A 23,617-nucleotide genomic window follows, 5' to 3' on the forward strand; every position below is an offset into this window, starting at 1 on the left:
TTAATTTTTGTCCTATACCTGTAAACCAATTCCCGTTTCTTCTTTGCTTTTGTTGCTCAAACTGGAGATTGTTAGTTCTTGGCTGCTCTCATCAAACTTTAGACTCCGAGCCACTTTGCAAGAAGCCCTAAAAAAAATTTAAAAGTTATTTAAATAGAGGTTGCGTCATTGCAGTATTTTGCAGTGTCTCCCGGAATTGTTTATTATCCACTGCACACAAATAATTTTCACAGTGCAATTGTGCACAACTGGTGCAGTGTAGAATTGTTTCACTGTTAATAATATTGGCTTTCCCAGAAGCACGTGGGGCTTGGGTTGGGTGTGAAGCTAAAATTTCAATACTGGACCTAACTCACCGACTTGATCACAGGATATTTTTCATTGAATATTTTGCCCTAGTCCTTAGATACCAATATGGGGCAAGTAAACTAAAATGGATCGACTATATCAAGCTGGGACAAGATCCAGACTTTTTTTGCAAGGTTTGTAGCTCAGGTTGAGGTTTAGGGTGTAGGTTTGCTCGCTGAGCTGTAGGTTTGATATCTAGACGTTTCATTACCTGGCTAGGTAACATCATCAGTGGCAACCTCCAAGTGAAGTGAAGCTGTTGTCTCCTGCTTTCTATTTATATGTTTGTCCTGGATGGGGTTCCTGGGGTTTGTGATGATGTCATTTCCTGTTCGTTTTCTGAGGGGTTGATAGATGGTACCTAGATCTGTGTGTTTGTTTATGGCGTTGTGGTTGGAGTGCCAGGCCTCTAGGAATTCTCTGGCATGTCTTTGCTTAGCCTGTCCCAGGATAGATGTGTTGTCCCAGTTGAAATGGTGGTTTCTTTCATCTGTGTGTAGGGCTACGAGGGAGAGAGGGTCGTGTCTTTTTGTGGCTAGCTAGTGTTCATGTATCCTGATGGCTAACTTTCTTCCCATTTGTCCTACGTAGTGTTTGTGGCAGTCCTTGCATGGAATTTTGTAGATGACGTTGGTTTTGTCCATGGGTTGTACTGAGTCTTTTAAGTTTGTTAGTTTTTGTTTGAGAGTGTTGGTGGGTTTGTGTGCTACTCGGATTCCGAGGGGTCTTGGTAGTCTGGCTGTCATTTCTGAAACTTCTTTGATGTATGGTAAGGTGGTTAGGGTTTCTGGCTGTGTTTGGTCTGCTTGTCGTGGTTTGCTCGAGGAATCTGCGGACTGTATTTTATGAGTATCCGTTCTTCTTGAATACGTTGTATAGGTGGTTCTCCTCTGTTTTCCGAAGTTCGTCTGTGCTGCAGTGTGTGGTGGCTCGTTGGAATAGTGTTCTGATGCAGCTTCGTTTGTGTGTGTTGGTAGTCTCACTATCCGGAACACCAACTTACAGACTGGCCAAAGAACTACACGCAAGACTGGAATACCTAGTAGAAAAGTCACAGCACTCTACCCACCCCACCTAGGAATTCCTAAAAATCATCAAAAACACCAAAATAGAGGAAGACGAAACAATGATCTCATTCGACGTAACAGCACTGTTCACCTCCATCAACATCGACCTGGCAAAGGAAACACTTACCACACTTTTAGAAGAGGCCATCAGACACACCCCAACCACCATCAATCACATTACCAACAAAAACATCATGAAGCTAGTGGACCTGTGCCTCACCACCCACTTCACTTTCAACAACATAATCTACAAACAAACCAACGGCACACCCATGGGATCTCCGCTGTCAGGATTCATAACAGAAGCGGTAATGTAAAGACTAGAACAAACAGCCCTCATAACCATCAAACCAAAAATCTGGGTCCGCTATGTAGATGACACCTTTTGTCATCACAAAACGAAACAAGATAGAAGAGATATTTAACATCAACAACAACACCCTCACAGGCATAAAGTTCACCAAGGAGGAAGAAACCGACAACAAACTCGCATTCCTGGACGTCACAGTCGAAAGAAAGGACAATGGAGAACTACAAACCTGCGTATACAGAAAACTGACAAACATTGACCAAATACTTAACTACACAAGCAACCATCCCAACACACACAAACGAAGCCGCATTAGAACACTATTCCAATGAGCCACCACACACTGCAGCACAGACGAACTTCGGAAAACAGAGAACCACCTATACGACGTATTCAAGAAGAACGGATACTCAAAAAATATAGTCTGCAGATTCCTCAAGAGCAAACCACGACAAACAGACCAAACACAGCCAGAAACCCTAACCACCTTACCATACATCAAAGAAGTTTCAGAAATGACAGCCAGACTACCAAGACCCCTCAGAATCCGAGTAGCACACAAACCCACCAACACTCTCAAACAAAAACTAACAAACTTAAAAGACTCAGTACAACCCATGGACAAAACCAACGTCATCTACAAAATTCCATGCAAGGACTGCCACAAACACTACGTAGGACAAATGGGAAGAAAGTTAGCCACCAGGATACATGAACACCAGCTAGCCACAAAAAGAAACGACCCTCTCTCCCTCGTAGCTCTACACACAGATGAAAGAAACCACCATTTTGACTGGGACAACACATCTATCCTGGGAACAGGCTAAGCAAAGACATGCCAGAGAATTCCTAGAGGCCTGGCACTCCAACCACAATGCCACAAACACATAAATCTAGATACCATCTATCAACCCCTCAGAAAATGATCAGGAAATGACATCACCACAAACCCCAGGAACCCCATCCAGGACAAACATATAAATAGAAAGCAGGAGACAACAGCTTCGCTTCACTCGGAGGTCGCCACTGATGATGTTACCTAGCCAGGTAATGAAATATCTAGATATCAAACCTACAGCTCAGCGAGCAAACCTACACCCCAAGATCCTGACTGAAGCCAGTTTATGAGATGACAGAATTAAACAAGTCAACAGCATGCTCGACTGTCAGCAAAAATGTGTCATCTCAGTCACGGATACATCTCTGATCGTATGAAATAATGGTTTGCAATTATTTGCTACAGTTTCAGCTGGTACCTTTTCATTTCCTCTTCTTCAGATCTGATTTTATCTGCATAGATCTCTGCACATAGCAAGGCTGTGAAGTGAGCTGCACATGATTGAGCTGTCAAGGCAACTTCTAAGTAGTTCAGATCCAACCAGAAGTTATCATCCCACACAGTGCTCAGCTGACGCCTAAAATGAGAAAGATGCAGGTCATAGAGTCCGAGAGATGTACAGCATGGAAACAGACCTTTTGGTCCAATTCATCCATGCCGATCAGATATCCCAACCCAATCTAGTCCCACCTGCCAGCACCCGGCCCATATCCCTCCAAACCCTTCTTTTTCATATACCCATCCAGATGCCTTTTAAATATTGCAAGCGTATTAGCCTTCACCACTTTCTTCGGCAGCTCATTCCATAACATGTACTACCCTCTGCCTGAAAATGTTGCTCCTCAGGTCTCTTTTATATCTTTCCCCTCTCACCCTAAACCTATGCCCTCTAGTTTTGGGCTCTCCTACCCGAGTGAAGAGACTTTGTCTATTTATCCTATCCATGAACTTCATGATTTTGTAAACCTCTATAAGGCCACCCCTCAGCCTCTGAAGCTCCAGGAAAAACAGCCCCAGCCCGTTCAGCCTCTCCCCATAGCTCAAATCCTCCAATCCTTGTAAATTTTTTCTGAACCCTTTCAAGTTTCACAACATTTTTCCGATAGGAAGGAGATCAGAATTGTATGCAGTATTCCAAAAGTGGCCTAACCAATGTCCTGTACAACCGCAACATGACCTCCAAACTCCTGTACTCAATACTCTGACCAATAAAGGAAAGCATACCAAATGCCATCTTTTCATTATCTCATCTACCTGCGAGTCCACTGTCAAGGAGCTATGAACGTGCACTCCAAGGTCTCTTTGTTCAGCAACATTCCCTAGGACCTTACTATGAAGTGTCTAAGTCCTGCTAAGATTTGCTTTCCTAAAATGCAGCACCTCGCATTTAGCTAAATTAAACTCTATCGGCCCTTTTCAGCCCATTGGCCCATCTGGTCCAGATCCTGCTGTATCTGGTGTCATCTGCAAACTTATTAACTCTACCTCTTATGCTCACAATCAAATCATTCTGTAAGTGACGAAAGGTAGAGGACCCAGCACGGGGTATGGGTGGGTTGCGCTTCGGTGGGGCGGTGTGGACTTATTGGGCCGAAGGGCCTGTTTCCACACTAAGTAATCTAATCTAATCTATCCTTGAGGCACTCCACTGGTTACAGGCCTCCAGTCTGAAAAACAACCCTCCACCACCACCCTCTGTCTTCTACCTTTGAGCCAGGTCTGTATCCAACTGGCTAGTTCTCCCTGTATTCCGTGAGATCTAACCTTGCTAATCAGTCTCCCATGGGGAACCTTGTTGAATGCCTTACTGAAGTCCATATAGATCACGTCCACAGCTCTGCCCTCATCAATCCTCTTTGGTACTTCTTCAAAAAACTCAATCAAGCTTTAGATCCTCATCCCTTTTCCTAGCTCTGTCATTTGTGCCAAAGTGCACCACAACTTCTGGTTGCTCACTCTCCCCCTTCAGAATCTTGTAGATTTGATCAGAGACATCCTGGACCCTGGCACGTGGGAGGCAACATACCTTCCAAGAGTCCCGTTAGTGAACACAATCATCTGATTTGCTCCTGGGAGGTTTTTTTTGGGGCAGGGGGGGTGCTGGGGGTGGCATTGTTAATTAGTAAGTACATCGCAGCTACAGAGAAGCGGGTTGCTGAGGAGGGTTTGCCTACTGAGTCATTATGGGTGGAAGTCAGTAATCGGAAAGCAGCAGTTACTTTATTGGGTGTTTTCTATAGACTCCCAATAGAAAATATTCTGAAGAAGTTAAACCATAGTTAACCCATTTTTGTTTTCAAGATGGTGACAGCCCTGTTGGGTAATTATAATTTGAAAATAAAATACGTATGACAAGACCTTTTTTGTTTTCGCAAGTAATCGACCACTGCCAGCATGGTGCGCCGAGATGTTATATCTATTTGTCCGTGGGGAAGGTTGTCTGTTTCTATCAAAACAACAACAACAACAGCTGTGAGCAAATGGATCAGTATAAAAACAGTGTATTTTGTTCACCATTTGTATGATTTACAACATATACAACATCCTCTTATTCCGCTGCTACTTTAATCTACTTTAAGTATAATGGTGCTGTAATTTAAGGGTGAATGTAGGTAAGGATGGGCACGGACAGTCACACAACTGGACACTCTCACTTGTTTTCAAACCTCAGGGTGGCATTCAAATTAGGAGTAAGAGAGGGAGAGAGAGTGCGTGTGAGGTTGTGATAGAGAGAGAAAGAGAAAAGGTGAGCGAGAAACCTGTACATCTCCAATTAAATGCATACAGAACCAGTTAGCAATTTTCAAATGGCTGCCAAGTAAACATGCTGGATTTGAGACACGTTTGAACACAGTTGCCAGGAGTAATTAATCCTTATGATTGCAATATAAAAGAAATGTCAGAGAACAGATGAAACTCAGTTGCTTGTGCAGTGACATAAAGTTGCCATTGCTAGAGATTACGTTTGGTCTTGTAAAGGGTGTTGGATCCTTGAGCAGTATATAAGGTTGCTGGGATCTGTGGCCATCTCTATCTGTGCCTCCATGGTCTTCCAGCTCACTGTTGCTTTTTTTTTTGAAAACAGACAGAAGGAAGAGCACAACTCTTTTCAGTACAGTCTCAAGTCATGTCATTTGAGACATCAGAAAAGATGGAGTTTCTTGGGGACGACTGCCAAACTACCATTGGCCCAATGCCCTTCTGTTCATTGTGAGATAAACTGTGGTATTTACAGGTATAATTTTTCATGTTACTCGATAAGAGTTAGGGTCTGCTGTTTGAGTAAGCTAATAGTTAACTTGTATGTATTTCTGTAAAAATTATGATTGCTTCTAAATCTATCTTAAAACCTAGATGTAGAATGATTGGTTTATGGACCAACTAACCTTTGTTTATTGTAGACTGTTTGCATCCCAGCGCAGTAAATAATGGGGCCTCAAAAGGTTTGTTAGACAATTCTGAATTTTGAGCTTTTTGAAGCTTATGGGAAGTGACCATAACTGTGAGACTATTAGCTTCACTTTATACTTTGGCTAGTGCGAAGATCATTGAACAGGATGCTGTAAGGAGCAGTGCTCCTGCGAGGTAATGGGATAGATTAGATTACATTGAAGTGAAAAATTAGTGCAAGACTTAGACCAGAGGTTTAGGGATAAAAATCCAGAAATGGTTATTAAAGTGGGTTACAGATAAGCTAAGATGTGTAGTAGATCCAGGAAAAAGCCATCACTATTCCAGACTAAAAATTGAAGCCACAAATGACATAAAATTACTGAGGTGTTAGAAAATGCCTATATTATATGAGCAGTGTTTTGGGAAATGTACTTGGCATGGTGATTTGGGTACTATACAAAAGCTGTTTGTTCCTTTCCAATTTAAAAAGGAGCATTTCGGGTGTTTAAAATTTAGAATTTGTATCATAAGTAAACAATTTTCATGATTCTATTTTAATCTTGTTTTGTAATAAGTTTCCATTTTGTTGTTAAAATGAAATTTGCAACATTATGGGCTTATGTTTCAGAAACAGACTGCTCTTTAAGACCGAAACAAATAAAATTTGACTCATCTGGTTGTAACATCACCCACTTGCAAAGGCAACAGCAACTTCAGTCCCACTATTGTTCCATGTTTAGTGGGCCTAACCGAATGCCCCACTCTACTTTGGGTAAATTAGTAGCTGGCACTTTGGAAACTGTATTGCTTGGTTGATATCCAGAAATGTTCTGGGAATCAGATTATTGATCCCAGATGAAAATTCACACCACAATCATTGCTGTTTGTCCCCATTGCATGTTGGTCTCCTTAGTTTAGCTTTAAGTATGATTAAGTGATGGATGTGTGACCTCAGTGTTACAGCAAATAATTCAAAGATCACAATGCTGCTTCTTTCATTTTGTTAAGCTCCTGATTCCAGTTCCTCTGATGCTAGAGGTACTGAGCAGAGGGTGATTAGGTTGGTAACGAACTAAGTGAGCTAATTATTTTAGATTTCACACTTGGATTCTCTCTTTTCAAATTTTACTTCAAATGACAAATGTTAAGCAAATATGTACACACAACACTGAAATATCTGAACAGTTGATGAAATGCCATTATAGTGGACAAAAGCACAATGAATTACCTGAGTCAACGATGGCTGGAGTGGTGGATCGGCTAGAGCCTGATCCCATTCTGCAGCATGCATTAAAAAAACCTTGAATATGGTTAGATAGTAACACCTGCCAAGAGTTATCATCATCATTGAGGAGGATATCATGGATCAAGTACGGAAGGGCCATCTGGCAGAAATCAGTCTTCACCTGATGAAACAAACGAGACAACAGTAGAAAATGACTCAATTGCAACTTTACATTCACATTGTGCCAATATTACATTTGCATGCAGACCTTAAAAACTCAGTACATCTTGTAAGTTACAACTTGCAAAATTCTGTTATTCTGTTGCAAACATCTACTTCATATTTCATGTTTCTGTATTCAACTTATAGTTTTCAGAATTAAAGTTTTAATCGTAGAAAAGTGAAAGCATCTGATTAAGAAAGTGATAAATAGAATGCTGATATAAATGCACTCAAACAAGCCAGTGTTTACTATACTTAACATATATGTTATGTTTAGCTTTTGAGGTCAGACTTGATAGTGAAAAAACTTGAACAGTTAATGATCTATCTCGAAGCTTGAAATGGAATTGGAGTCTGGAAATTGGGTAATTATAGCCACTAGAAGCATAAATTAATCATATGGATTAAATAATCAAATAGCTGTGTTGCAAGTGAAATATTTATTTACATTTCTACTTGAGAACATCTCAAAGCATGTCATGTTGTCATATGAGTCTTGATCAGATGGTTGTTTTGTTTAATAAATCTGTATATTTGTTGACAGTAGCAAGTGGTAGTTCAGTTTTGGGACAAAGGCAGTTGCAGATCTGACCATACATCAATTGCATTTCACTGAGTGGGAAGACCCAGAGGAACCATTTGTTCATTAGGCCTGTGCTCAAACAGAGAAAATACTCACTGTGTGGGATATACAGATGGGGTGTTGGGCTTAATTTGGAGCTTGTGAGAAAAAATGAAACTGCAAGAGTAGTTTAGTCCAAAGCTAGAGAAAGAAATCCACAGTGGTCTACACAATCTCCAAACATCTGTGCCTCTCTTTCTTGCTTTCACATGTTACTTAAAACCTACCTCTTTGACCAAGTTTTTGGCAATCTGATCTAATATCACCATGTGTGACTGTATATAATTCTGCTTTAGACATTTAGTGCATTAAAGGCACTACATAAAAATAACTTGTCATTAATTTGATTTCCATGAGCAGGTAGTCAGTGATAAATATATTCTTTAGTACCTTATTTCACTAACTTATACATTTTGAAATACTGATTAAATTAAACTTTCATGCAGACAGAACAAATAATTGACATCATCCAGTAGCTTAAACAGATTCAAAATTACCTCACAGATTGGCTTTATTAACTGTAGAACTTCACTTCTCACACCTCCACTGTCCAGCAATGTACAGGTCAGTGTTTTCAACCATTTGTCATGGTTTCCACACTGAGGTATCCACAAACAGTCATCGTCAAGATTTCCAGATGGTCTAGAACTGTTGCCTACTGGCAGCTCCTGAACCTGAAACCAGGCAAAGAAAGATTTAAAATAGTTTGCTGTTAAAATTACTGGTTCAAAACTATCTTGGCACTATACTTGTCTCAACTGACGTTTGGCTGTTGTAGTAAAATCAAATATATAAAGGAACCAGATGAAGTGCAGTAACGATCAAGTAAACTGATACTTTAATATTATCACATAACTGCATGTTAAAAGGCAAAGAACACAGGCTGAAGGTTGTACTTATCCTTTCATGGGATTTGACTGTTGCTGGCAACACCAGCACTAGTTGTCTACCCTGAATTGCTGGACAATTCAGTCAACCACATTGTAGATCTGAAATCATCAAAAAGCTAGACCAGACAAGGATGCCAGTTTCCCTTCCTCAAGGACATTAGTGAACCAGATGAGTTTTAATGACAATTGATGATAATGGCCGTGGTTACCATTACTAAAATTAGCTTTCAATTCCAGGTGTATTATTTGAATTTAAATTCCATAAACTGCTGTAGTGAGATTCGAACCTGTGTACTCAGAATATCAGCCTAAGCTTACAGAACTAGCCCAATGACATTATCACTATGCCACCATCGTCTACCTCAAAATTCAGGTGAGAGCATTTAGTTTCAACCATTTTATGCAGAGGTTATTGAAAGCACAAATAAGTTTATCCAGAGAGACAATAAGTCAAAAATTTAAGGAATAATTGAATGCAAATTTGATGGAGTAGTTGAATGAGATTTACAAACTTTGAGACTGGACACACTTTGCCAAAAGGTAAAAGTGCTACTTTTAGCTATTGTTCCGGACACAAGTAGCCTTTCCTTACGTGGTAATGCCATTCAGCTCGTAATCAAAAAAAGCAAACAGAATTTAATTTGTATTATTAGGTTTCAGCCCACTGTACTGCAGACAGCACACAGAATGCATGGTGTGTACCACTATTAAAAAGACAAGAAAGCTAAAGGCAGCGCTGAAGAAGGGATCAGAAATTGAAATCCATTGCTACTGCTCCAGTTTTGCCAAAGTTGGCCAGACAATTTAAGGGAGTTTATTGAAGCGGTTGAGAAAGGAATCGCTGGGCATCTCTGTCATTGAGATTTTTGGTAACCTGGTTAAGGTGATTCAGCAGGAACACACCTTGATGATGTCAATCATGGGACAAAAAGAGAATAAAGCTGTGGGTGAAGATGACTCAAGGGCCAAATCCAGTAAATGGAAAAACTACGAGATCAGGGAGGCGGAGTTCAAAGGACTTTGAGACAACATGTAGGACTGAATGCATGCTGGGAGGGATGCTGGGACATTTGAGAGAAATAGCTGTTGTATCGATAATTTAAAAATGAAACTCATCATTTTCATTGAAATGCCATTGGTTAATTAATGCTTGCTTAATTTTATGTTGATCTTTGGTTTGATTGCTTGTGAAAATATTTTCTGGTGAAATCTAATCCATCATTCCATCTATCAGGGTCATTTAGACAGTTATTTATTTCAAGGTTATTAGTCTCAATAGGTCATAACTGGAGTCCTGAATGCTGTCTTGGTTACCCCATTACATAAATGTTATTGTAACTGTCGAAAACGTGAAACAGAACCTCTGGAATAATGCTAAAGATTTGAGAACAGAATCACGATGAAAAACAAGATATATGTTTGGAGCAGAAAAAGTGGAAAGAAATGTACAATAATATGACAGGAATTAAAAGATCAGTCACAATCTGTTTCCAATTGTCAAATTTGACTTCGAACTGCAGAATCCCTACTGTACAGAAAGATGCCATTCAGCCCATTGGGTCTGCACTGACCGTCCAAACAGCATCCTACCCAGACCCACACTGACCATCCTACCCCAGTCACCCTGTATTTACCATAGCTAACCCACCTACCCTGCACATCCCTGGACACTACAGGGCAATTTACCATGAACCTGCATCCCTAGTGCTGTGTGACAGCAATGCTAAGCAATGAGCCATTGTGCCACTACTTTTTAGAGTCAGACTTAGTAATACATGAACTTAATATTCTGTTCCCTTTGAGAGTTTTAGAATAGTTCAAAGTTTGTGAGAAGATTTGTAGCTCGGGTGCTCGTTGTTGTGGTTCTGTTCGCCAAGCTGGGAATATGTGTTACATTCAATCAATAAGCACATCGACCTGGACCCAATATACCGACCACTGCAACAGACAGCTGGAACTGACAACCGGAAGCGGCAGATTCAAACCACTATAAATGCCGGAGGAAACATCACAGGAGGCTCCCAAGCACTGAGGATGTCACCTAGACAGGGGACGAAACGTCTGCAACATAAATTCCCAGCTCGGCGAAGAGAACCACAACAGTTTTAGAGTTTTAGGCTTTGCTCATTTCAATCATAACATGATCTGTATTTGCACTCATTGCATGTGGGCATTGCTAGTAATGCCTGCATTTACTAACCATCTCCAATTGCCCCTGACAAAATGCTGAGTCACCTTCTGGACAATTGATAATGGAAAACATACATTTGGCATTATTGCCAAAAGTTTAAAAAGGTCAGACATTTTTAATACAAAGGATTATTAAAATACGGAAAACATTATAACAGGTGTTGAAAGTAATTAGATAAATTTAGACAGAGTTAGAGCAAAACTTAAACTATTTCAGCATATGTGGAACATTGAACATAGAACAATACAGCGCAGAACAGGCCCTTCGACCCTCAATGCTGCGCCGACCTGTGAACTATTCTCAGCTTATCTCCCTACACTATCCCAAAATCATCCATGTGCTTATCTAAGGATTGCTTAAATATCCCTAATGTGGCTGAGTTGACTACATTAGCAGGTAGGACATTCCATGCCCTTACCACTCTGCGTAAAGAACCTGCCTCTGACATCTGTCTTAAATCTACCACCCCTCAATTTGTAGTTATGTCCCCTCGTACATGCTGATGTCATCATCCTCGGAAAAAGACTTTCACTGTCTACCCTATCTAATCCTCTAATCATCTTGTATGTCTCCATCAAATCCCCTCTTCACTGCATTCTTGCCAATGAGAACAGGTTCAAGTCTCTCAGCCTTTCCTCATAAGACCTTCCCTCCAGACCAGGCAACATCCTGGTAAATCTCCTCTACACCTTTTCCAATGCTTTCACATCCATCCCGAATAATGGGGACCAGAACTGTACACAATATTCCAAGTGTGTCTGCACCAGCGTTTTGTATAGTTGCAGCATGATATTGCGGCTCCGGAACTCAATCCCTCTACGAATGAAACCCTAACACACCATATGCCTTCTTAACAGCACTATCCACCTGGGTGGCAACTTTCAGGGATCTATGTACATGGACTCTGCACATCCACACTACCAAGAATCTTTCCATCGACCCAGTACTCTGCCTTCCTGTTATTCTTCCCAAAGTGCATCACCTCACATTTAGCTGCATTGAACTCCATTTGCCACCTCTCAGCCCAATTCTGCAGTTTATCCAAGTCCCCCTGCAACCTGTAACATTCTTCCAAACTGTCCACTACTCCACCGACTTTAGTGTTGTCTGCAAATTTACTAATCCATCCACCTATGCCTGCGTCGAAGTCATTTATAAAAATGACAAACAGCAGTGCTCCCAAAACAGATCCTTATGGCACACCATTAGTAACCGGACTCCAGACTGAATATTTTCCATCAACCACCACTTGCTGCCTTCTTTTAGAAAGCTAGTTGCTAATCCAAACTGCTAAATCACCCTCAATTCCACGCCTCTGCATTTTCTCCAACAGCCTACCATGTAGAACCTTATCAAAGGCTTTACTGTAGTCCATGTTTTCCACATCAACTGCCCTAGCCTCATCTACATGCTTGGTCACCTTCTCAAAAAACTCAATGAGGTTTGTGAGACATGAACTGCCCTTGACGAAACCATGCTGACTATCTGAAATCAAACTGTTGTTTGCTAAATTATTATCAATCTTATCTCTTATAATCCCTTCCAAAACCTTTCCTATAACAGAGGTAAGGCTCACTGGTCTATAATTATCTGGGTCATCTCTACTGCCCTTCTTGAACAGCATTTGCAATCCTCCAGTCCTCTAGTACTAAACCTGTAGACAATGACGACTCAAATATCAAAGCCAAAGACTCTGCTATCTCCTCCCTAGCTTCCCAGAGAATCCTCGGATAAATCCCATCCGGCCCAGGGGACTTGTCTACTTTCACTCCTTCTAGAATTGATAACACCTGTTCATAACTAACCTCGATCCTTTCTAGTCTAATATCTCGTACCTCATTCTTCTCCTCTACAATATTCTCCTTTTCCTGAGTGAAAACTGATGAGAAATGTTAGTTTAGCACCTCTCCGATCTCCACAGGGTCCACACACAACTTCCCACTTCTGTCTTTGACTGGCCTTATTCCTACCCTAATCATCCTGTTATTCCTCATATACCTATAGAAAGCTTTAGGGTTCTCCTTTATTCTATTTGCTAAAAACTGCTCATGTTCTCCTCTGCTCTTCTTAACTCTCTCTTTAAATCCTTCCTGGCTGATCTGTAACTCTCCATCGCCTCATTTGAATCATCTTGCCTCAACAACACATAAGCCTCCTTCTTCTTCTTAATAAGCGATGCAATTTCTGAAGTAACCCATGGTTCCCTTACCTTATCACTTCCTCCCTGCCTGACAGGGACATACCTATCAAGGACACACAATATCTGTTCTTTAAACCAGCTCCACATTTCCATTGTCTGCATCCCCTGCATTTTGCTACTCCATTCTATGCATCCTAATTCTTGCCTAATCGCATTATAATTGCCCTTGCCCCATTGATAACTCTTGACCGGTGGCATGTACCTATCCCTTTCCAAGGCTAAACTAAATGTAACTGAATTATGGTCACTCTCTCCAAAGTGTACCTACAACTAAATCAAACACTTGGCCTGGATCATTACCAAGCATCAGATCCAGTGTGGCCTCCCCTCTTGTCGGCCCTTCGACATACTGTGTCAGGAAACCTTCTTGTACACATTGGACGAAAACTGATCCATCCCAGAATAATTTTGCCAATTCTCTCTTCCACCTCCCTGGAACTCTGAGGAGGTCTATAAAAAGCTCCGAGCAGTGTGACCTCTCCTTTCTGTTTCTAACCTCAGCCCACAGCTCAGTAGATGAGTCCTCATTAAAAGTTCTCTCAGCCACCGTTATACTATCCTTGACAAACAAGGCCACACCTCCCCCTCTTTTACTGCCTTGCCTGTTCTTGATTAAAGATCTAAACCCTGGAACCTGCAACATCCATTCCTCATCCTGCTCCATCCATGTCTCCGAAATGGCCAGAACATTGAAGTTCCATTACCCAGGAAGAACAGGAAATTTATGTTAAAGTATAAAGTTTGGGTGTGGAGCTGGTGGTAACCATCTAAAATTGTTTCCGATTACTCTGTAATTTCAATGATATCTCCAGAGGAACCACCACTTAACAATTAGGAACCTGACTGACTTTCCCTCTCCTCAGCACAGAAATGAGAAAAGTAGTTATTGATGCTAAACTCACATCAGCCGTTTTCACTATCCACTGACTGGATCTGGAGGTAAATCACCATAAGAAATAAGAACAGAAGAAAGACATTCAGCTTCTCGAGTCTGCTCCGCTATTCAATACTATCTTGGCTGATCCGACATTCCTTGCAACCACTTTCTTGGTCTTTCCCCATAATCCTTGATTCCCCCACTGATCAAGAATCTACAGCAGCTATAAATATACACAAGGACTGTCTCCGTAGTTCTCTGTGATAAGGACTTCCAAAGAGACACTACCCCCTGAGAAAAGAAATTCCATCTCATCTCAATCTTGAACCGTCACTCATTTATTCTGAAACTATGGGGTAAAAACAATGACTGCAGATGCTGGAAACCAGATTCTGGATTAGTGGAAGAGCACAGCAGTTCAGGCAGCATCCAAGGAGCTTCGAAATCGACATTTCGGGCAAAAGCCCTTCATCAGGAATAAAGGCAGAGAGCCTGAAGCGTGGAGAGATAAGCTGGAGGAGGATGGGGGTGGGGAGAAAGTAGCATAGAGTACAATGGGTGAGTGGGGGAGGGGATGAAGGTGATAGGTCAGGGAGGAGAGGGTGGAGTGGATAGGTGGAAAAGGAGATAGGCAGGTAGGACAAGTCCGGACAAGTCATGGGGACAGTGCTGAGCTGGAGGTTTGGAACTAGGGTGAGGTGGGGGAAGGGGAAATGAGGAAACTGTTGAAGTCCACATTGATGCCCTGCGGTTGAAGTGTTCCGAGGCGGAAGATGAGGCGTTCTTCCTCCAGGCGTCTGGTGGTGAGGGAGCGGCGGTGAAGGAGGCCCAGGACCTCCATGTCCTCGGCACAGTGGGAGGGGGAGTTGAAATGTTGGGCCACGGGGCGGTGTGGTTGATCGGTGCGGGTGTCCCGGAGATGTTCCCTAAAGCGCTCTGCTAGGAGGCGCCCAGTCTCCCCAATGTAGAGGAGACCGCATCGGGAGCAACGGATACAATAAATGATATTAGTGGATGTGCAAGTAAAACTTTGATGGATGTGGAAGGCTCCTTTAGGGCCTTGGATAGAGGTGAGGGAGGAGGTGTGGGCGCAGGTTTTACAGTTCCTGCGGTGGCAGGGGAAAGTGCCAGGATGGGAGGGTAGGTTGTAGCGGGGCGTGGACCTGACCAGGTAGTCACGGAGGGAACGGTGTTTGCGGAAGGTGGAAAGGGGTGGGGAAGGAAATATATTCCTGGTGGTGGGGTCTGTTTGGAGGTGGCGGAAATGTCGGCGGATGATTTGATTTATGCGAAGGTTGGTAGGGTGGAAGGTGAGCACCAGGGGCGTTCTGTTGAATGCCTTTTGAAGTGCAAATACATCACTTCGACTGGTTCACCTCTACATACTCTGGCTGAGACTTCCTCAAAAGAATTCTAATAAATTACTCAGACATAATTTCCCTTTTGTGAAGCCATGCTGATTCTGCTTGATTAGGATATAATTTTTTCAAATGTTCTGCTATTACTTTCTTGATAATTGATTCCAACAAACAGTACTGGACAAAGGCAATATCAACTAAACTCCAATGAACACCTCCGATACCTGTTGTTAATGTTAATTGCTGGTTATCACATGCATCCAATACAATGTAATTTCAGACGAGATAAAGCAGAATAGTATGAATCTCATTCTCATTTTACATTATAAATTATCAAGGTTCACAGTGATGAAGGAGGATTACCTTTCTTTTGGCTGTTCGGAAAGGGTGCAAATACATCAGCATAGGATCTGGGCCAAGTGGATCATTTTTACTTAGTTCCCAGAACTGGTGACCTGACTGTGTAGCTAGAATATTTTTTGCACAAGTAGCAGCTGCAAAACGGACTTCAATACTGGTGGAAAAAAAATAGGAAGATGGACTCCTGTTAATTTCATTGGCAATTCCTTCAACTTAATCAAAATCAAGCAATCAACTTTTGAGTATTCAGATTTCTTCTCTAAACTTATTTGATTTTCTTTTTCCATCTCCCCCACATGTAAAGTGACCAATGACACTCCAGGTCTGAAATGACATCATGTGATCATTCAGAACTGGTTGCTAGGAGTCAGGAACTGATCTATCCTCCAATTCTCCGTATCAGAGATTGAGTGCAAATTCGATGTGGGTGTGAAATGAATTGGCCTGAATGTTTTTCTGTGGCTTTACACCAAAGAACAGGTCAACCCAGCCCGGACTGCTGGACAGTTATAGGCTTCCAGCATCCAGGCCTGAAAAAAACTGCATGTGGTGAAAGAAAAGTTCCAACTTTATCTTAACAGAAAATCCAGCAGCAGCTGATCAGTACATTTAGGGACAAGCAATAAGATTAGAATGGTGCCGGAAAGACACAGCAGGTTAGGCAGCATCTGAGGAGCAGGAAAATTGACATTTCGGGCGAAAGCCCTTCATTAGGAATAAACACATATGGCCTTGGCGGTATCACCTCACACCATGAGAACAAATCAGAACATTTTATATGTAGCACCTGATTACATCTCCAAACTGTAGAAAATATAATTGCACATCTCGGTGTGGGTCAAAGCACAGGTTTCTTAACTGCTGTATCTGAGATGGAAGAATGAAATTAATTTTAATCTAAACTACCCATCAGAAGACTGCTGAGACAGGATGTATAATGTTAGTTTTATACCCTTCCCTATTTTCTTTATAATTGAAGTAAGAGGAGAGTAATAAGAACGGATATGAAACTGGAGCTTAAAAATCCCCGATGACAATTGTTTAACAGACTGAACCCCAGAGAAGCAGGTATAGCATTCAAATCAGTGATCTGGCTTCCTAACCACAGGTAGTGGGTCTCAAACAAGTGAAAGGATGCTTATTTGCATATCCAAAAAGTTCTAAAGCCTTTAACAGGCAATTGTTATGACTTTGTTATAACATGGGAGACAAGCCTTTTCAAGCTACTAATGAGTATACATTCTCCATCCACTGCACTGCAGATGTAGGAGACCCATTAATTGGATGGTGATCAGATAATACAGGAGACTAATGAGTTTGTATCATTAATATGGTGTACATTTGCTTCCAAAGACATCTGATTAAGAACATTTAACAGGCTTATCAGCAAAGCTAGACCCCATGGAATAAAAGGGAAAGGAGCACCACAGATATGAAATTGGCTGAGTGATGAGAAACAACAATTGTGAACAAACAGTTTATGGACTGGAGGCACTTACTGACAATAGGATTCCCAGGAGTCTATGTTGGAACCCTTGTTTATCTTGAGATATATTAAGAACCTTCACTTGAGCAGCCATAGCACAATTTCAAAATCTCCACTTGACACAAAAGTTGGAAGCATTGAGAACTACAGGGGAGGACAGTGATGGATTTTAAGACGACATATATAAGGTGGTGAAATGGACAGACAAGTAGCAGAGAGAGTCATTGAGACATACAGCACAGAAACAGACCCCTTGGTCCAACACTCTTAAAGCTGAGAAGCACTTGATTTAAGTAGAATGAATAGCGAGGCTACAGAAAATAAAAAAGTACAATTCTAAAGCAAGTGCAGGAGCTGAAGGACCTAGGGTTGTGTACACACAAATCATTTGAAATGGCATAGCACATTGAGAGGGAATTAATAAAACATATGGCATGCTGGCTGTATATAAATATAAAAGCAAGGAAGTTATTAAAAAAACTGCATAAAACAGTGAATAGGCCTCAACTAGCGTACTGTGTTTAATTCGAGGCACCCCATTTTAGGAAGCATGTGAAGACATTATAGAGAATGCAGAAAAGAATCATGAGAAGGGATCCAGGGATGACGAGGTTCACTTACATAGATAGATTGATAAAACCTGGCTGTTTCGCTTAGAGGGAGAGATTAAGTGCAAACTTAATAGAAGCATTCAAAATTGTGAGGATTCTTAACAAAATAAAAACAAAATTGTTCAGTTAGGGCAAGGATCAAGAATCACAGGACACCAACTTAAAAGACTGGCCAAAGAAACAATGACAAGGACATTTCTTTTTTAATGCAGTGAGCGGTTAGGATCTTGAATGCACTAGCTGAGTGTGCGGTGGAGACAGATTCAATTGTGATTTTCCAAAGAGAATTAAAGAAATCTAAAGAAATAAAAATTGAAGGTCCAGGGAGAAAAGGGAAGACGATTTCCTGGAGTCACAAAATGAAGATGACAGGCTGACTGGCCCCTTTTAGAGCTACGCAATTAGAGAATTCTACGCAGCTGAATCTATAGACCGATGTCTGCAACAAAGGCTGATCAGTTACAGCAAAATTACCTCAAATTCGTGAAACTGAAATTAAATAATTTGGTTTGGAAGTCTATTGAATACATTATATAAATGTGAAAGTGTAATACTATACAATAAGACAGACATGCAAGTAAGTCTAATAAAACAATTACCAGCATAATCCTAAATGCAACTGTTAACTTGTGATTTGTCCCTTACAGATTTATATACACATTGTTATAAGATATAAAATAAACTGTGTACTGTACAATATAGCAATGCACAACAAAGGATTAATTATTAAAAGATAATACAAGTTAATATGGAAAATGGTTGAATATCAGTGAGTGCACAACACCATTGGATATAGGCTAGAAAGCCAATAGGTTAGAGACCAGCAAAACATTTGTTTGCTATGAGCTTCATTTCAAAATCTGTATAAACTCACCATTGATCAATGAGACTGTTATTAATTACATTTAAGATAATGAAAATTAGTTTAAATTTGTTTTCTTTAAACAGTTCTGTTGCTTTGCAATGAATTTCATCCTTCTTGTGTTGTAAAGTAATGGTAGAAAAGTCAATGGGACCTATTTCCCCTAAGCAACTCCCTGCAGCTTCTGAAATCATAAGAAAAAGAGATGTTCAATTATTTTGTATATGGTGGATATTGTAAAGCAAATAAAACAAAACTAGCAATAAAATGCATGACAAGCCTTTGACAAAACATATGACTGTAACAAATGGTTACTGCACTGCACCAGCCAGCTTTAGTAATCCAGTGATTATTGGAACAAATCTTAAACACCATTTTTCTGTGTTGCCAGTACCAAATGTTTTTGGACTAAGATATAGCTTTGGCATGGATAAAATTAACATGCTAGTTAATTTAAAAAAGTGCATCTTCTCTTGCATCAGCATCTCCCTGCATTTCACATAATGCCATTGCTGAGTGAGCTGGATCAGAGAGAATTATCCTGTTTTGTGAAAGCAAACATTGGAGATTAGATTGAGATGACTTGAATGCATTTCTGATAGGCAACATCAGTGTTGTGCTTTGATTCTGTCAGTAAGAGGGGAGAGGGAGGGGGAAAGGAGAGAGGGGGGAAAGGAGAGAGGGGGGAAAGGAGAGAGGGGGGAAAGGAGAGAGGGGGGAAAGGAGAGAGGGGGGAAAGGAGAGAGGGGGGAAAGGAGAGAGGGGGAAGGGAGAGAGGGGGGAAGGGAGAGAGGGGGGAAGGGAGAGAGGGGGGAAGGGAGAGAGGGGGGAAGGGAGAGAGGGGGGAAGGGAGAGAGGGGGGAAGGGAGAGAGGGGGGAAGGGAGAGAGGGGGGAAGGGAGAGAGGGGGGAAGGGAGAGAGGGGGGAAGGGAGAGAGGGGAGAGAGGGGGGAAGGGAGAGAGGGGGGAAGGGAGAGAGGGGGGAAGGGAGAGAGGGGAGAGAGGGGGGGGGGAGAAGAGATTCTACCTTTGTGTCCTGGAAATTGATTCCCTTCATAAGCTTATTTGATTTTGTCTTGAAAACCAAAATTGGTCTCCATGACCTTTTCAATCAGTGCAATCGAGACCATTACTGTTTGGCACAGCAAAAGCTTTTCTTCACATTGCTTTTGTTTCTTTTGTCAATAATTCCAAAATCTGTGCCCTCTGGTTTTGATTCTACCACCAATGAGAACAGTTTCGATCTAAAAACTTTTTTCAACCCCTCAAGATTCTGAACAAGTCCACCAAGTCTCCTCTTAATCTTCTCTTCTCTAATGAGAAGACCCCCAGTTCTCCAAAGTAACTCTTAAGTCTCTCACCCCTGGAATCATTGTCGCAAACCTTTTCTGCAACCTCTGTGTAACCCTCATATCCTTCCTAAAGAGTAGCACCCAGAATTGGGAATAATACACTAATTGAGCCTGAACCAGATGTTTTATAACACAACTTCCTTATTTTGTACTTTATACTTCTATCTATAAAATAGAGATCCCATGTTTCTTTTAAACCACCTTTCCAGTTATTGTTTTTTTTACATTTATACCCTTTAGTTTATATCATTATTTTTGCATCATACAGAATGCATCACTTCACAACTTCAGTGTTAAGTCTTATCTACTATGTATTTGCCTTTTCACCAGTTTATGACCTCTTGAAGCTGAAGTTTATTGTTATCTTCCTCAAGGTTCACTATACAAATTCTGTGGTTTATGCAAATTTTAAAATTAGGGCTCTGCACACCTAAGTTATTTTTAAAAATGGCAATGGTGACTTCTGAGGAGCCAGTCTGCCAAAAAAAACTGTTCACTACTATTCTTAGTATTACCTGTATATTCTAAATGCCTGAGGTCAAGGTTTAAAGTCAGATGCCAGTTATTCCACAATGCAATTCCCTACCCATCCATCTTTCGGTTTTAGCTGGGAGTCACTGTTTGCCAGATTACATGTTCCAAAAACTGTTTGTACAATCAGTGCCTCATAGTAACAGGAATGTGGAATTAACCAGAGGAAAGTAATCAAATAAGCATACTATTTGAGAACATTAATAATCATCAGGATGCTTGATAACACAAAATATTGACAGAGGTAGAATCTGACCTAATGTAACTCCAGACCCACAGCAATGTAGATGATTCATAACTGCCCTCTGGACAATTAGGGATGAGCAATAAATACTGTCCTAACGAGCAATGCCCATCTTCCATGGCCAAATAACAAAAAGAAGGTTCAATTTAAAGAATCTGAGGGTAACGCTTACAGTTCCCTTCTACAGAGCATACATATAATTCTTCATGAATAGTTTCAGTTCAACATCAAAGTTTACTTAAAGTATCAATTGAATCAGAACTGATTAAGTACTTACCAAGAATATCTTTTCCAGCAGGGTGATTAGAGGCAGACTTGCACAACTGCAAAAGATTTATAACCAGTTTCACTAGAACACTGGACTCTGGACCAACTGATGAAGAAATATGAGAAAGGTTTAATGAAACAAGTCTTAGCAAAATATTCATTAACTTTAGTTTTATGGTCACATGATCAGCTACCCCAAGTACTGAACCTCATGAAATAGATATTTGTATACATTCCAATAACAAAACAAATTCCACAACATATTGAGAAAAGTTATATATTTCCTCCTTTTGATCAGTAAAACTTGGTCTTCTGCAAAAATGATCAAGTTTTCATCTGTTTTTCTTTAATCAAGTATGGTGTTGCTTTGGAAAACATGATAAGGAAATCCATGCAAACAAGTACTGAATAAAAACAAACTGCAAATCAAAAGCAAGTTGCAAGTATGCAAATTAGCTCACTGAGCTGGAAGGTTTGTTTCAGATGTTTCGTCACCATGACCAGGTAATTCTCATCAGTGAGAGTCTCCAGTGAAGCACTGCTGGTATGTCCCGCCTCTCTAATTATAGGTCTTGGTTTCTTAAAGGTGGGTGATGTCATTTCTGGTTCTTTTTCTTAAGGGAAGGTAGATGGGATCGAAATCGATGTGTTTATTGATGGAGTCCTGGTTAGAATGTCATGCTTCTAACAATTCTTGTGCATGTCTTTGTTTCACCTGCCCTAGGATGTGTGTGTTGTCCCAGTAAAGTTGTGTCCTTCTTTGTCTGTATGTATGGAAACTAGTGAGAATGGGTGTTTGGTGGCCATTTGATGTTCATGTATCTTGGTGGCAGGCTTCCTGCTTGTTTGTCCAATGTTGCAAGTTGCAGATGAGTTGAAACTCACAAATACGTATAATATGCAAGTTTCTTAAAACACTGATTTAAGAAATAAAGATATTTCTGGCATTACAAAATTATGAATGGCAACACTTGTCCCATTTCTTATGGGGAGGAAGGGTAGAAATCAGGTGGTTGCTTCTAATAAATCCACAATAAGTAAAATGGCTGGTGAAAGAAAATATCTGCTACAGCCAGGAAAGAAGAGGAAGGAGGGACAGATCTTTTGGGGGGTGTGAATGAAATGATATAGGGAGGTTTGATTAGATTGCACTGAAGAGAGAGATCAACTGGAGTCAGAGAGTAGTTCCCTGAGAGTGAGGATTGAGAACTCTTGAGGAGTTTTTAATCTTCAAGTGGAAGCAGTCTCATTTCTTTGGGGTCACTGACAATGCTGGAAAAACAAATATCTGCTGGATCTGAAAATCTGCCCTTGCCTTATCCACAATATCTACTCGTTATCCAAATATCCAAGCATGAACTCTAAACTTCGAACAAAAATCACACACTGCCTCATTAACATATTATAATTATCAGGAGCAGGTCACTCTGTCATCCATACCCTTCCACCAACAAACCACAAGTATGCATGCCTTTTTAAACAAGTAGTGCACTGGACATCCACCAAGTGGCAGGAGTTGGAAGTGCATTTAAAAAAAAGTTTCCTGTGCTTTACTTAGATTAATAGTACTTTATCTTGAGATAGTGACTTAATACACCCCTGTTATCTGTCTCAATCCATTGAGAGTTTGCAAGTAGCAATGCTGCTTCCAAGTTCAAATTATTGATATTAGAAAACACCCACCCACAGTGAAGATTTTGTAAAAAGATCGATTTTACAACCTTTATGCATCTAAAGTTATTGTAATTGGTCGTTAATATGTTTTGCTAATACCAGGATCACCATGCAATAAGAATCTAGATAAAATACCTTGACACTCTTTCAACAGATTTTTAACATCTTCTTTGTGTAGTTCCAGTTGTTGTTTCAGATCTTTTAATCCTACAAGCCTCGTCAATGGTAATGAATCACAGGAGCTGACCGAAAGGAAGTGATTGATTTCCTGAAATAGAAAAGTAATAGCATAAAGGGAAAGCTGCAAATATCATAACTTTTCATAACCTCACTCTGCTATAACATACTCCATATCATCCAGGGAAACCGAATCTTCATGTCTCAGCTCTAGACGACTCTTTTCCATTTCCATTAATCCTTCTTGCCTTTTTCTGTGGCCATTACTCCTCTAAACTTTGCTCCTCTGCTGTCTGAATTTCACGGTCAGAGATATACACCAGTGAAACAGACTCCTTGGTCCATCTCAGTCCCATTTGCCAGCATTTGGTCCATATCCCCTCTGAACTATTCCTATTCATATACCCATCCAGATGCCTTAAAATGTTGCAACTGAACCAGCCTCCACCACTTTCCCTGCAGCCCACATATATGCACCACCTTCCAGGTGAAAACATTGCTCCTTAGGTCCCT

General features: G+C 40.8%; 1 protein-coding gene across 6 annotated transcripts in view; it reads right to left on the reverse strand.

The window, feature by feature from the left end:
- atm (ATM serine/threonine kinase) overlaps positions 1–23,617 on the reverse strand; it is a 169,011-nt gene that overhangs the window by 67,939 nt on the left and 77,455 nt on the right. For all 6 annotated transcript variants that reach the window (XR_011961512.1, XR_011961513.1, XM_072577464.1 and 3 more), the window contains exons 32-40: positions 23,063–23,195; positions 21,264–21,359; positions 18,873–19,044; positions 15,905–16,055; positions 8,523–8,699; positions 7,185–7,362; positions 4,922–5,009; positions 2,982–3,140; positions 19–127 (exon numbers count right to left, since the gene is read on the reverse strand). Coding sequence is in view for 4 of the 6 variants with exons in the window: in XM_072577464.1 (XP_072433565.1) it covers positions 19–127; positions 2,982–3,140; positions 4,922–5,009; positions 7,185–7,362; positions 8,523–8,699; positions 15,905–16,055; positions 18,873–19,044; positions 21,264–21,359; positions 23,063–23,195 (1,263 nt within the window). In the remaining 2 variants the exon portion in view is untranslated. The remainder of the gene's footprint in view (positions 1–18; positions 128–2,981; positions 3,141–4,921; positions 5,010–7,184; positions 7,363–8,522; positions 8,700–15,904; positions 16,056–18,872; positions 19,045–21,263; positions 21,360–23,062; positions 23,196–23,617) is intronic.

Source organism: Chiloscyllium punctatum, chromosome 9 (assembly GCF_047496795.1).
Source record: "Chiloscyllium punctatum isolate Juve2018m chromosome 9, sChiPun1.3, whole genome shotgun sequence".
NCBI classification, from domain to species: domain Eukaryota; kingdom Metazoa; phylum Chordata; class Chondrichthyes; order Orectolobiformes; family Hemiscylliidae; genus Chiloscyllium; species Chiloscyllium punctatum.